The sequence below is a fragment of the Lepisma saccharinum genome, chromosome 2, assembly GCF_977018435.1.
Source record: "Lepisma saccharinum chromosome 2, izLepSacc3.1, whole genome shotgun sequence".
Lineage (NCBI taxonomy): Eukaryota > Metazoa > Arthropoda > Insecta > Zygentoma > Lepismatidae > Lepisma > Lepisma saccharinum.
Window position 1 is genome coordinate 158,253,125 of NC_139230.1, and position 15,819 is coordinate 158,268,943.

At 37.3% G+C, this 15,819-nt stretch overlaps 1 protein-coding gene across 2 annotated transcripts in view; it reads left to right on the top strand.

Annotated features, from left to right (window-relative positions):
- Window positions 1-15,819, top strand: part of LOC145984156 (membrane-associated tyrosine- and threonine-specific cdc2-inhibitory kinase-like) — a 107,391-nt gene that overhangs the window by 22,719 nt on the left and 68,853 nt on the right. For both annotated transcript variants that reach the window (XM_083117635.1, XM_083117636.1), the window contains exon 2: window positions 6,169-6,292. In XM_083117635.1, the coding sequence (XP_082973761.1) occupies window positions 6,169-6,292 (124 nt within the window). The remainder of the gene's footprint in view (window positions 1-6,168; window positions 6,293-15,819) is intronic.

Below are 15,819 nucleotides of genomic sequence, written 5' to 3' on the forward strand. Positions count from 1 at the left end.
ATTACATGGTTTTGACTTCCCCTTTTCAGCCCACATTCCCTTTTTTCCCCTTGTTTAAAAGCATTTTCCTTTCTGGTCTCTTTATTGACTAGTTTTTCAGTCTACATTCCTTTCTTTTTTAAGAATATTCCTTGGTTCCTTTATTGACAAATTATCAAATATTTTGTACGGCTGTATTTTCCCTGAAAAAAACATTCAACAATTGTGTATTGCTGCAGCTTAGAGGATAGAAAGAACAAGCACCTTCTGCCTTACCTTCCCTCCATGAGTGTTGGGAGTACATTGCAGCGATTGTTACAACAATGTGACCTGGGCTTAGGCAGTAACAACCTCATTACATTTCTTGCATTTTTTACTTTACTTCATACAAAATTTAATGTATCCCTCTTTATACAGAGTGTTCCCTGACATTCGCTACAAAATTCATTGGCAAGCAGCCCGGCATCAGCACTTGTCTTTCCCGGTGAACAAGGTGCGCGACTATCACTAGAGTTGGCTATTAAAATTAGTTTTCATACTGTGTACTAACCTTGACTACAGAAGGTGTTGAAAATGATGTCCCTCTGGTGTAACACATTCCTGGCATCTCCAAAGGAAATTGGCATTTACACGTGCAAGTTCGTCTACTGTAATTCTCCCGATTTCTCGTACAATACTCTCTCTTAACTCATGAATGGTGTGCGGATTGTCTTTGTATACTTTATTTTTTAGATTTCCCCATTTTTCTTTCCACTTTTATTCAGAACTGACCCTGTTACTCTAAACTTTTTTACGAGGTTTAATATAGTGGTCCTATGTGGAACGGGAACACCAGGAAATTTCATTCCAAAATATCGTCGCACTTCTCCACAATTTCTCTTTCCGAAGTAACACTCAACAAGATAAATCCTTTGTTGTAATGTAAACTTTTGTGGTGCCATATTAAGCCACAATCTTCAACACACGGACATGACACAACACAACTTCCGAGGGAGGATTATACTGGCGTCAGTCTGCAACGTCAACAGAAAGGGAAAGAGAGCGAAAAAAACAGACTAGCATGCAACTGTTGTGGACCCGTTCACTGGGAAAGACAAACGCTAACGCTTGCTGCCGAGTCTCGTAGCGAATGTCAGGGAATGCTCTGTATATGAATGGTATACAGGGTGTCTCAACAGTAATAGTACAAACTGACACAGGTGAAATTACACAATAATAGAAGCAAAAAAGTCTCGGTAAACATGGTTCTGCAAACGAGCTGTTTTCAAGATAATCACGAATGTGTGATTACAAGCCACCACTGACTCCATTGTTTGTAAACTTCATCCTAGTTGGTAAAATGCTAATAATGTGTGCGAATGTGTGGGTGCAATCCGTCACTGACTTCAGGGTTTGTAATCAGTATTTAAATATATTTAATATATTTCAATACAGTATTTAAAATCAGGAGATCTCATTGCTTTTATTGAACATTCTACTTATTTTAACAAGGAATACAGAACTACTTTAGTATGTTCTACGTTGCAATTACTGTACACTCGTACCTGTTAAAGGAGGTGTTAAAAGTGTCGTCCTTCCATCTGAATGCAATACTACTGTACATGATTCGCATTGAGTTTCAAATTCTTTCGAAACCCCGGATTATTTTGGAATTGGTCACAAGCATGTGCAATTCTCTGTTCCAGTTCTTCAACCGTGTCAATGGGAGTGTTGTACACTAGGCTTTTGAGGTGACCCCAGACACAAAAATCCAAAGGATTTGCAATGAAGTCAGTGGCGGCTTGAAATCATACATTCGCAATTCTCTCGAAAATGGCTCGTTTGCAGACCAATGTTTACTGAGACTTTTTTCCTTCTGTTATCGTGTACTTTCACCTGTGTCAGTTTGCTCTATTACTTATGAGACACCCTGTATATTGTGCTTTCATTTAAAATATTTTTAGTGGAGTGCAGAAATTAACTAGTCTTTTTTTATTCATTTTTTTGGGCAATAATTTTCCTTTTTTTGTTCTTTATAGATAGACTATTTTTAAAAAAACTCAAGCAGTAAGTTACTGTATGAAGATATTGTCTCAGGATATGTCAGGGAAGTCTTGGATATGCTTCTGGGAACTAACACCACACTCATCTTCAAGCATCTTCTCACTTCAACATGAAAGTGACATTAGCTCTTGGAAGCATATCAAGAAATTACCTTGCTGATATTGCGAGAGTATCTCTTCATCATTTTCCACCAAGAAATCTTAAGAATTAAACTACTGTGTGCTTTAATGCTTTATTGAGTTTTGGTTTTAAGTCCACTTTAGGCACAGAATGGCTAATTGGGACTGGACCTACAGTTTAAAGTGTGCTTCCAACGGGTATCGAACTTTAATGCCTAATAAGCCAAATGGGAAAGTATATATGTAAATAAAACCAACAAAACTAACAGTTTTTTGTGGACAATCTGGCATTTTACAAATAAGCCAAATGAACGTAAATTATATAATTTCGTTTATGAAAATAATATTGTTGGCTTGTAACTAAGAAAATAAATAAATAGCTCATCCCTGATTACAAATATTTGTCTGTACTGAAGTTTCTGGGCATGGCTGTTCTGTGAGTATCCCTTCATCATATCCTCACTCACGCTTATCTTCATCTTCGGGATTAGTCAAAAGTGGCAGAATTGCAAAGTAAAATAAACGGATTAAGAGAAACCAATATATATTTAATTTTGTGTATTCCTGTAACCAGGGACAGAAAAATACAGGGTAGGGTGCCTGGTCACCATGGTGCTTCATTTTTTTTTTCATTTTAATATTTTTTTAAGAAAAGAAAAATAACGAGTACAGTATGTGTTGTTTTTTAATGCTTGTGTGCTTTCTGTGTCACGTGCATCATTAAATGAGATTAATAAACGTACCATTATAAATTTTTGAACTGTTGCTAGCTGAACTTTAAAACCTGCAGCAATATGGTAGAGTTGGCAATATGTTAGAATGTATTGCATAGTTATTCGTACTGTTACCAGTTGAGCCTTCCTTAGGAAGGTCACTCTGGTGAAAGAATTAATTTACTTTAAACCTAATATTGTATTAATTAATAAATTAAATGTTTTAAGTTCACATTTCATAGCTTATATTCAAGGCTTTCTTAGCCCATATTTGAAAAAAAAAAAGAAGCTGGCTACTGAGAATAACAGGCTGGTGTCTTAATTATTTTTAGTGTTCTCTACCCCTGCCTGTAACCATTCTGCAAGAGACATATATTTTCAAGGTATGCGCATGTTTTTGTTTCATAATTAATGAGCTTTTTGTGGTTAGTACTGCTAGGTTTGATGCTATTTACATTTATATGTGTTGTTTTGCTTCATGTGTGTCCGTACAGTATGATTTCACAAGAGAAAAATTGTGTAGCATTTTTTGATGTAAATGAAAACAAATTTTGCTTTACATGAAACATTGATGTCACTTGATTTTAAAAAAATTACATAATTTTCAAGGGGCGTATACTCTGTTACTGGCCGCACAAATGTGTACATTTGACTGTCAGAAAAATATTCATTTATTTTGTGAGAAATTAGCTCATACAACCTTTGTAAGAAAAGTTCCAGGACTGAGCTCATAAAAAATAATTTATTCAACTTACCAATAAATGGTCCTAGGTCTTGTCAAAATTGTCCCCTCTGCTATCTATGCACAGCTGCCACTGTTTCTGGAGGTCATGGAAGCAAGCAGGGAAAGCTTCATCTGGGATGCTTCTCAGCAAATCTGCCACAGCCGTTTGGTTTGATTGATTGATTGAGTTGGTGTTTAAAGTCCACTTATGCACAGTAAAGCAAATCGGGACTGGACCTACAGTTTAAAGTGGGGTCTGAACCAATATGTTCCTCCACCATATATCGAACTCGGGACTCCTTGATTACAAGGCAACAACGCTACCACTGCACCATCAGGGAGGCCCTACAGCCATTTCGATTACTGCAATATCTTCATGGTGCTTCCCTTTTATCAGCGTTTTCACATGGGGAAACAAAAAAGACAGGGATATAATGCTTGGCCAGATATTCCTGGAATGATAAAGCAGTATGGGGCCTTGGATTGTTGTGCAATAAGAACCACTGCCCAGATGCCCACAAATCAGGACGGCACCGCCAAATTGCTTGATGCAAACGTTTCAGGATGTCAGTTTAAAAGTTTGGTTTTTCGTTTGTCCTTGAGGCAGATATTTAGCTTCAAAAAAAGCGATCAACATTGTCTTTTGTTTTCAAGTGTTGTCTCTTCACTTCTTTGGTGAACCATGACCTCGCCATTCGGCACCATTTGAGGGTCATACTGGTAGCACCAACTTTCATCTCCGGCAGTAAAGTTTAACGCAAATGTGGAATCAATTCTGGCCCTTTCCAACAGTTGAACAGCAATTGCTCATCTAGTTTCTTTCTGTTCCTCTGTCAGTATTTGAGGGATGATTTTTGCATTAAGTTTCAGTTTCCCTAAATCATTGAATAAAGTTTGGTGACACACATCCCTATTCAATTTCAGATTTTCTGAAATCATGCACACAGTAACATGATGGTCCTCTTCCAGGAACTGCCTCACACGTCCCACATTTGAAGCAGTATGTGATGTTGGCTCTGGGATAGTCTTGCACTGAATCTCTGCCCTCCCGAAACCTTTTGTGCCATTCAAAGACATGGCTTCTCGATAATGCCTCATCACCATATGCTTGCTGTATCATATTCCAGGTTTCACTAGAGGTTTGCCCTAGCTTAACGCAGAACTTAATGTTTACTCTCTGCTCGGAATCCAGGTCACTCATTTAACTTCCAACTAAATGTGCCAACAAGCTGAACAGTGGTTTGCTAAGCACAGCCCTGCCACCTAGTGAGTTTACATGGATTCACATCCAAGGCTGTGGCTATTCAGAACACACATCAGGTAACTGAATAACACCCATTTCCGGTGTTTGAATATCACAGGTAAAGAATAAAAAAAAATCAGTCATGGAACTTTTCTGACAAAGGTTGTAAAGAGTAATTGCACAAGAAACATTGGCTGAAGTGTTTTTATTTTTTTATGAGGAGAACTTTGTATACTTGTGCAAAAGGGAAAGAATATGCAGAATTGTGTCAATGAAACCTAACAATCCTAAAAAAAAAGGTAAAGTGCTCCCCTGTGCGTATAGGGGGTGTGGGCCATTAGTGGGGGTGATGTGATCAGCATGATGCCCCTGACTGGCTTTACCTTCCAGGGTTTCCCCCAGGTACCCATGTCATTCGATGCTGGGTGGGGGCCGGGGCCGCTTCCAATGATAGAAAAGTTCCCAAACTTGAACCAGGCAGGGATCGAACCTGGGACCTTTAGCATGGTAGTCAGACGCATTACCAACTGAGCCACCATGGCCATCTAACAATCCTAACCTACTTTAATATTAAATAAGCATGGGGAGCTTAATTATAACATTATTGGCTATTTTGCCTGCTTTTTTAACTTAGCCTTGGTTGGCCTTTTCAGATGTTTTGAGAGCTCTTGTTTTCTAAGAAAAAAGTGGGTTTTATCGAGCTCAGGTTCTGTGTTAATGCACACACATTTTCTGCATGATTTGGTTTCTATTCATGCCTATTAACACATACTTAACATACATACATAACTTGTGTGAGGAAGGATTTTTCCATCCCCCCAGTTGAAGCACACAGTGGTTTGGATCCCACTGTAAACTGTGGGACCAGTCCTGATTAGCCCTTCAGTGTATAAAGTTGACTTAAAATAAAACTCAAGCAAGCATGATTTTCCATCCCATGTATGCATTTGTTAAGGCATGTATTAAATTAAGGGCTTGGGTGGAAAACATGACATTTTGGTAATTTTTGAGTTGCAAAGTAAAATGTGCCATTCTTCAACTTTTGAGTGAAATTGCTATGTCATACAATTTGCATTGGACTCAGTGAATCCTTCTGAAATTGGTCAACACAACATGAAAACAAGTTATGTACAGTGTAGCTTCCAATAAACTTTTGTCTTAATGAACTCAGAAATGACCAAAATGTCACCATGTTTAACATCCGAACCCTTCAAATGTCATGTGGTGCAGGTCGATACACTTTGCATATGATGGGCTTTGTATGGACCAATGATCATCTAAGGGTTAATGGGTATTTACATATATGGAAGTGAAGGTAATAATTTCAAATTGTTTTTGTCTTTGCAGGGAAGAACACATTCCAGAAAAGCTCCACCCAAACTGAGATGCAAGAAGCGCAGCATGCATTTAGTTGGAAGTGCATTTGTAGGCTCTGCTCGTGTGATTTCATTCAACTCAGATAGCAACGACAGTATCCTTGTGAAGCATCTACACATTTTCATATTCTTATATGTATAGTTAAAACCAGTTCCATTGCATGATGTCTATATCAACAGTCAGTTTGTCAGGCACGGCTAGAAAATTACTACAAAAATAAAATTTGAAGGACTGAAAGCCATATATAGTACTGTCTTGATTGATGTGTTTCATTATCTCTGTTAGTCATAATGAAGTGACAAAAATGCAAGCGTTATATAAGCAAAGTTTCTTTTAACGTCTTTTTATCAATTTACAATAAAATATATTCACAAATTGTCCCGCACTGTGGTTGGGCAGTCTAAAGCATCAGGCTACAGGATGCATGCTGGCTCAATTACCCTGGAGGAAGCATAACAACTTTTCTCCTGAGATTTCAATCACTGTATGGGTGGTGGCCACCCACCATTGTGATGAAATTGGGGAGCTATAAAAAGTAGCGCAACCCAGTCATGAAACCTACAGTACAGCACCTTCCCGAGATGGATGGCAAACGTAGATGGCAGTGCGATCAGTATCGCAACAAATTTTCTTACGAAAGTAATGCGGCTTTGTTTTGGAATATATTGTGTAGATTTGTTTGCCTTGAAAGGCGGTACGTGAATTGATGGAAACAGTTATATTTGTGGAGTGATTTGCGGTCACGAAATGGCATTAATTTGGAAAGAAAAGTAAAATAAATAAATGGCATGCGTAATACAAGAAGAAACATCGCAATGTGATTCCGGACGTCAGGTGTTGGATTGTATACTAGAGTTTATTTTTCTGTTATTAGAATATAAATATTACCCTGAGAGATATTTCATACTGCAGCGACAAACCACAAGTGTTGCTTGGAAGCGATCAGTCGGTAATCAATGCAGCCTTTCGAACCGTAGGTACACAAACTCTTAATGCACAGTTTTCTCAAGGAGATATTAGACCAAAGCGGCACACGAAAAAAAAAAAAAAGGGGGGGGGGGATTTCACACCAGAGTGACACAAGATCTTCGGTCCAAGGCAGCTTTCACACCGAAGCAACACGCGACACACATTGCTTGGAAACGAGCCAATCAAGAGCAACATTTCACACCATAACGGCATGATAGGCAGCACAGGCTGCGAGAATTTTTTGTTACAAACAGCTATGCCATATCTTAGGGTTTCAACCTCAGTAAACTAGCTTCAGGGAAATGATGCTTGGTGGTACAGCATTCAGTCATCGATCGTCCTCTTATCGGCTGCATGTACTATGGTTACGATAAAAATTATTGTTATTCATTTAAAAATGAAATAAAAAGCATCGAAGAAGAATATAACAGTGGAAGAGGAATTTACATGTGGAATGAACATTCCATTGTATTCTATTTTTACTTACCTGCAACTTGCACCTTTCTTCATTGCCGATATCACTTGCAAAACTTAGAACAAACTCTGCACCCAGAGCCAACGCTATGGAGGGGCAACTCGAGTACTGTACTTACCCGAGTACAGTAATCAGATAATTGTTTGTGTACGGTTTATTGTGAGTTTATATGATGTTGATTCTTTCAATTAAGCAATTTATCCGATTTTTCCTTACTTCGTGGATTGTTTTGACATACTTATACTTTAATATATCTAATATAAGTACAACTTCTCCCACATATCTAAGGGAGATAAGTGCTCGCTGCAGATGCCCTTAATCCGCAGGATCAATAACACACAACTTTCAGATGTCTCAAAAAAATAAGTAGGTGTCTTATATAATCATATTATAAGCATAATTAATTTATATATTTTGTGTTGTTACCTAAATGCAACAAGCAGAACATGTTAAAGGTTAAAGCCAAGAATAATTGGAGGCTAATAAAAGTATATAAATAAGTGTTTATTTTTATTTCTGATGTGCCACTGATGCAATGTTCATTATATTTAATTACAAAATAATCCATCTATCTTAATTCCCTCTTGTTTAATTTTTATTGAATTTTAACGCTGACTTTACAGTGTCTCATATAAAATAAAATTTTATTGAAATATTTCAATAAAATTAGTTTAATTATAGAATGAAATATTTCAATAAAATTAGTTTAATTATAGAATGAAATTATGAAGTGAAAATTTTATTTTATATGAGACACTGTAAAGTCAGCGTTAAAATTCAATAAAAATTAAACAAGAGGGAATTAAGATAGATGGATTATTTTGTAATTAAATATAATGAACATTGCATCAGTGGCACATCGGCAATAAAAATAAACACTTATTTATATACTTTTATTAGCCTCCAATTATTCTTGGCTTTAACCTTTAACATGTTCTGCTTGTTGCATTTAGATAATAACACAAAATATATAAATTAATTATTCTTATAATATGATGATATAGGACACCTACTTGAGACTAAGAGGCAAAAATATCTTATTTTTTTGAGACATCTGAAAGTTGTGTGTTATTGATCCTGCGGATGAAGGGCATCTGCAGGGGGCACTTATCTCCCTTAGATATGTGGGAGAAGTTGTAACAATATTTTATTACAAATACTATTGTTTTCTGTGATTTACAGGCTGTCAGTTACAGCAATTAACTGCCATGTCCAATAAAATAAGAGAGAATGTTTTCACAAGATATATTACTATATTTGATTACAAAACTGGGCATCTTCAATATCAAAATGTTACTTTAACTATAAAATTGGAAATATTTTATCATACCCATTAACATAATTCTGCTTTTTCTTTTCATTGAATTTTGACGCTGTAGTGAAGTTACGTTGTTTCATGTAAAGTAATATTTTCAGATCATGATTTTATTCTCTAAGTAAACGACCAATATATATTTAAAAAAAATAGTGAACACTATCTTGATGTAGTATTTTGTTTAGAATGTGATTTCAGTAATTTTGGATATGTTTAAATATGTCAAAATAATCCACGAATGCAGGCAGGCTATATCAGATTGGTTACTTAATTGAAAACACTAGCTTTGTATAAACTCATAAAAATAACTTAGACAAGCATTATTTTTATCTAATCCGGGGCCCCCTGAAACGCGGGACCTCAGGCAAGTGCCTGAGTTGCCACTTCCTAGGGCCGGCTCTGCACGTGACATTCGGGTGTACAGCTTTCAATGGGATCCACAGGATCTAACTTCACATTTTTTTTCTGACTGCTTTTCCCCATCAACACGTTATTCTATGCAAGTCCATGGATGTCCGCAGGTTTTTCCAGGGAGGAGCAAGCAATGTAATTTTTTTCCAGGAGGTCAAAGGAGGCATATTTTTCTCCATAATAGTGATGACTTCTCAAAAAACACAATTTGTCTGAAATTATGATGTTCCTTCAACGCACTTGTAATAATTAACATAAATTACTGTGACTGAAATTAAAGTATATGTGAAATATATAATTTTTGGTGGACAGTAAACTGTCCTTGGCCCCCTCCAGATGTCCATGTATCAAGTATCTACAATGACGGCTATTTTTCATGTTCAGAAAATTCAATTGTAGGAAGTCCTCATTGAAAGATTCCATTTCCTGTATGTTAACACCGCCGATTGGATGCCTAAAGTGGGGGATGGGGATGCGACGACAGTTTACTTTTTATTGATAGACAAGACTTGGCATTAAGAGACCACAGCGTGGGGCAGAAAGTGGTAAGAATGCATGAATGCAACAATATTATTTTTTACCATGAAAATATCGCCTTCATGGCGTAGTGCTATGCACAGGGGAACACTTCACTTCACCATGAAAATATCGCACCCTGCATCTACCTTCTGTTGTATACTTCTTGCACCATGGACATCTGCAGGATTTTTTCCAGGGAGGTGCATGGGCATGTTAGGTGTTTTTTTTTTTCAGAGAGGGAGACAAATGAGGCACATTTTCCCCCATAATAGTATTGTCCTCTCAAAGGGCATTGCTTCAGTGTTAAGTTGTCCTGTTCCTACAACACCTTTGCTATAAGTAACATACAATGTGACTGAAATGAAATAATGTGTGTAAAATATGTATTCATTTTCCAGGGTGGGTGTGCCACTCTTCCACCCTTACGTACATCCATAGCCTGCACCAAAACATAATTTAATATTTTCCTTAAGTGTGGCTGCCACACCACAGAGTATCACATGAAAGTTTCATGATGAATTTTCTAATATTGTGTGCAGTTCCTCTTTCCTTAATTATTTTGTGCAAACGTCTCATGCGTTTGGGGAGGTCAATGTCCCTTACCCCCTACCAACCTATGCCCATGTCTTCAGCACAACCACCCATCGTGATTTTATCATAAACATTTAACGCACAGCTTCGACCTACTGGACCGCAGTAGCAGCCAGAATGCGTGGGAAACAAATTACCGCATCTGATTTGATAATTCTCTAGATCTGGCATAGCCGTTTGTAAAAAAAAATCTCTCGCACAGGCCAGCGTTCAGTTGGAGAAATCCTCAAGTGATAAGTGTCGCGTTATGCTGTCGCTTTGGTGCGCAATCTCCCTAAAGCAAGACACTCATTGTATCACGCATGCATGAACAACAAACCACGGCAACACATTTTAAGCTTATGAGGAAATGGCCTAGTTTGAGTGAGAAAGCGACAGGTGCAGCTTATCGTGTCACCTAGATCTGTTGTTGTAACATGCAGTTTATAGTGTCGTCTAGATCTGTTGTTCACACAATTAGCAGCAAACTCTTGCTAATAGTTTGAAGGCACCATGTCGCTTGTCACTTCGTTGGGAACTCCCCCTGTGGCACGTCGCTTTGGTCTGAGTACCCTTCCTTTAAGTAACTTCCCAACCGAAGTAACAATTAGTACGTGAATATGACATATGAACATGTGCTGAACATGTCGCTTGTTGAACGGTTTGCTGTTTAGACCCTCAATGAATGTGCAATGAATGCTGCAGTCTGGAATTGTCTGTGTCACTAGTCACATCAGTGTGAACATACAGTGTTGCTTGTCCCATTAGTCTGAAAGTTTCTTTACACTCATATCGATGGCACTAGGGAAGTTTTGTGGGTTTCTCTTTGTCGTTTCATGCAATCACCAGTTATCATCATCGCTACCATTAATTTCTATGGGAGAAAAGAGACAGTAAATATAAAAAATACAAATGCTTCAGTGTGTATATCTTTAAAAGAAATAATAATAATAATAGTTTATTTTAAGTATTGAGCACAGTATGAAACCTAATACAGCACTAAGTCAAATAAAAAAGTACAAAGTTACACGAATAAAATAGAATAACATAACATAGCAAGAATAGCATATTTACACTTCAGTTTACATTTGTCATCGAGATATATTATCTCTGATGCTAATAACACAGGCCTGCGAAATTGAAGTTATTGAAAAATACAAGAGACGTGTACGCTGAGTTTTATGTTATTGGGTGTGCTGATTTCGAAAATGACCTCCATTTTTTTCCATCACGTCAGGATTTTTTGTACAATCGATATTTTTGTTAAAATCCTATGTAAAAAGGAATTTTGCATGCACTATCTGGCAACAGTGGTTTTGATCCATTTAAATCTATGTAAAATCGATGCTTGGTGATGCAAATTGATTTATTAGCAATTGATTTTATTTTGTATAGGTTTTAATGGAAGAAAACCACTGTTGCCAGATCGGACGAGCCAAGCCGCCTCTGGTCGAGAGAAAAACACAAAGTTCCCTTGCGTTTACACTTTTAACATCCCATTATGGTGAAGTTTCTAGAAAAAAAGCACCAATGTATTATGTTCATTTGTGTTTATTAAGGTAACGTACATAAAATAGACGATTGACCATAAGGAGCAATGTATGTGTACATGAACGTTTGGTTTTGTTGTTTGTTCAGTTTACAATTTGTGTCAAACACAAACAAAGTTTATATTTAAGTACGTACCCTTTTGCCTTTGAAACTTCTTTTTAACGTTCTTCTTTTATGTGCAATCTCAGGCCTCTCTCGTGTTAACATCCAACAGTAGTCGGCGAGCATGTTCTTGTCCCATTGTCCTTGATATTTGCGCTCCATATCTTTAATATCTTGGTGGAACCTTTCACCCTGTTCTTCGCTGACTGCTCCTAAATTTTCGGGGAAATAGTCCACATGTGAGTGAAGGAAATGTAGTTTGACACTCATGGAGCAACCCAACGCTTGATATTTGTCCAGCATATTCATAACAAGTGCTTTATAGTCAGGATCCTTGTAATTCCCCAGAAATTTACTGACCACATCTTTGAAGGCAACCCAAGCTTCTTTCTCCGTTGTTGTCATGCTAGTCTCAAAGTCTATCCTTCATGAGCTTGCGGATATCTGGACCAACAAAGATTCCCTCTGTCAACTTGGTTCCAGATAAACCTGGAAACTTTTTGCACAGGTATTTGAAACAATCGCCATCTTTTGGAATAGCCTTGACAAATTGCTTCATTACACCTAATTTGATATGCAACGGGGGTAACAATACTTTTTTGGGTCAACTAAGCTGTTCCGAATCACATTCTTGGTGCCTGGTTCAAGATTTTGTCTTTTAGCCCATTCTTTCTTGACCCAATGTTGAGTCTTTGCACGGCTGTCTCACTCACAAATGAAACATGGGAACTTTGTATATCCATCTTGTTGACCAAGAAGCATGGAGATAACTTTCAAATCACTGCAAATGGTCCAACCGTGGTCGGCATATTTTATTTTGTTGAGGACGAGAGCCAGGTTTTCATCGCGTTCTTGTAAATGTACCGAGTGTGCAACTGGTACAGATGCATACTGGCTTCCGTGATGAAGAAGGACAGCTTTCAGGCTCCTTGTCGATGAATCTATAAACAGCCTCCATTCATCTTTATCGTAGGTGATATTAAATTTGCTCATCAATCCGGGAACATCAGAACAATAGACCAGGTTCTCCGCTTTCTCAAAGTACTGAACAAAGTCTTTTTCTCGATTCCTGTACCAATAAAAAGTGGTTCCTTTGGCCAATAAATGTTTTTCTTTCAATCTGGAGCCCAACAATTCAGCTGCCTCTTTCGAAAGGCCCAGATCTCTAGTCAGATCATTAAGTTCAACCTGAGAGAAGGGCTGAGGTGAATCGCCTCCAGAGGGCTTATATTCGGTATCGGAGCCTTGACCGTCTGGATGTTCCGAGTCTGAAGACTCTGAAGAGATGACTGGTAATTCAGTTGGAGGCAAAGGCACTAGCACATAAGGTCCATGAGGAATGGACTGATAGAATGTTCTCAGGATAAGAGATTAGCTTGTGATTTTGTTCGGTTATACCCGCGGACATGGCAGGCACAAAAGTAACAATCATCACAGTGGTTTCTCGGCTCCCTCCATGTCATAGGCATTCCAAAGCGTAAAGCAGTCTTCTTTCCGTTGAGCCATAAGCGTAGATCATTGAGACACTGCACACACACTTTATGAGGAGCCCACAATTTGTCCTGGTCTCAGAGTTTCATGCCAAAATACGCAAGATAAAGTTTTCTTACATAGTTTGTAATGGTCAGGCAGGGAGGAAAGCTATTCCACGCCGAAACAACATATTTATGGTAAATGTTCATACAAATCCACTTACAATTAATTTTTTCAAGAAAACGTGACGTGATAGACATTTTTCTGTATTTTTTTCGAACTCAGCACGACAAAATACATAAAGTTCACCTATCACTTCCCTTGTATTTTTTTCATCGCAGGCCTGTGTAATTGTTTATTGTTATATAATATTGTGCAATTAACTGTGTATTGTCCTAATAATAATAATCATCATCATATTTATTTAAGCGATGATAACGATTAAACAACCAGGTCAAAATTGGTTATACAAAATTAAAAAATTGAATACATAATTATAAAATAATAAATGATGATGATAATAATAATGTTGAACCTAATTTATACACAAAACTGTAGTTACAAAGAGCATTCGATGCGTATATTTTTTCCCGTATTATTAATGAAAGTTATGATAACAGGACATGGTCGACTGTCTAGAATGTTCGTTAATACCTTCACAATCACTGTACCAAATATCATAGCAATTATCACATTCATAGAAATGCTTTGTTTAAAAGAATCAGACGTTGCAGCAAAAACTCCATTTATTTCCATCATAAGCAGACGAATACCATGTAGCGGGGTGACACCAGCACCTCTAGTGGTATCATATTTGAGTGGAACCCACCAGAGCCCAGAACAGTTCCGTTTTCCACACTATGTATTCAAGGTGCTGTACCTACAGTAACAACTGGGGTTTGTCATATTGACGACACGTCACCCCATGACTGACCACCTCTGCTGAGGCAAGACTTGTGCCGTGGCTTATTATTCTTTTTATATTTCCACCTTCCCAAATTCATGTTATCATAGTTCACAGATAATGTTAACATACTGGGTGGTCATAATTAAAGTTTCCCTACTTGGAGCCCCTTTCAATTCACTGTATTGTGTTGAAATTTGCTATGGGGAAGTGAATATGAAAAAATAGTTAAAATTTTCACCACCCGATCAAAATATGGTGCTGATACAACGACTGAAGTTTGACGTGCTAAATTTTATTTAAGTTAATATCAGTACAGCAGTGTTCAGCCTGAGTGACCCTTTGGAAGTGTAAGGCATCATGATAATGGTTGCATGAAGCATTTCCTGGGATGTTGTTCACTGCACACTAGATTTCAGCTCCACATTTGCACCTCATGGTGAAAATTTGAACTTTTTTTTTTTTTTTCACCAGCATGGTCCTCTATGGTCTTCATAGTCTTTATACCAAGTTTCATCTCAATCCAATGCTTCAAATGGGCTCCAGAGGATTCTGAGAAGGGGAACTTGAATTATAACCACTTCCTGATGAAGTCTAATGTTTGTTAGTCAAAATGTTTAGGTGACAAAAACTCCAACACAATGAGACATTGCAATTCAGGGTTCTGAGTGGAAACCCTGAAATTAAAAGCTGGTGATGAATGTTGTAACATGTACAATTGCAAAGAATTTCTGGTCTTCACAATATTATCGAAGTACTTTAAATTAAACAGTTTCTTTTGCTGATGTAACATCATATTGCATTATAAAAATGTTAAAACCTGTGGAAACATATGCAAGTTATTACACATGACTCTAGTGCAAATCTTTACATTTGTTCCTGCAGGTTTTGTAATGAACACAATGCTTTCAGGTAGCATGTTACATGAAGCATTCTGCTTTGTGAAGATGATTTAAGAATATTTTCCAAGCAGTGTGTGCTGAAATGTTCCCTAGAGAATATTGCAATATCCATTATCATAATCAAGGAATGGATTTAAATGAAGTAAAAATGTGCTAAATATGCAAATACATATTTAGTTATATTCACTAAAATATGGAGTTAAATATGGACTTAAAATTGTAAAACATACCATTTTAATAATATGTGACACTACATGAGCTACATAAAATACAGTTTTGGCATTGGAACTATTACCGCAACTGTCTTGAAGAGAACCCAGAAGCAAATCCCGTATGTGTGCCACAAAATCTTTGCTTCTGGTGCTGCTGTTATGCATGCAACTAGTCTGCAAGGGTGGGGTTAACAACAGACTGCTCAACTTGGAACTCT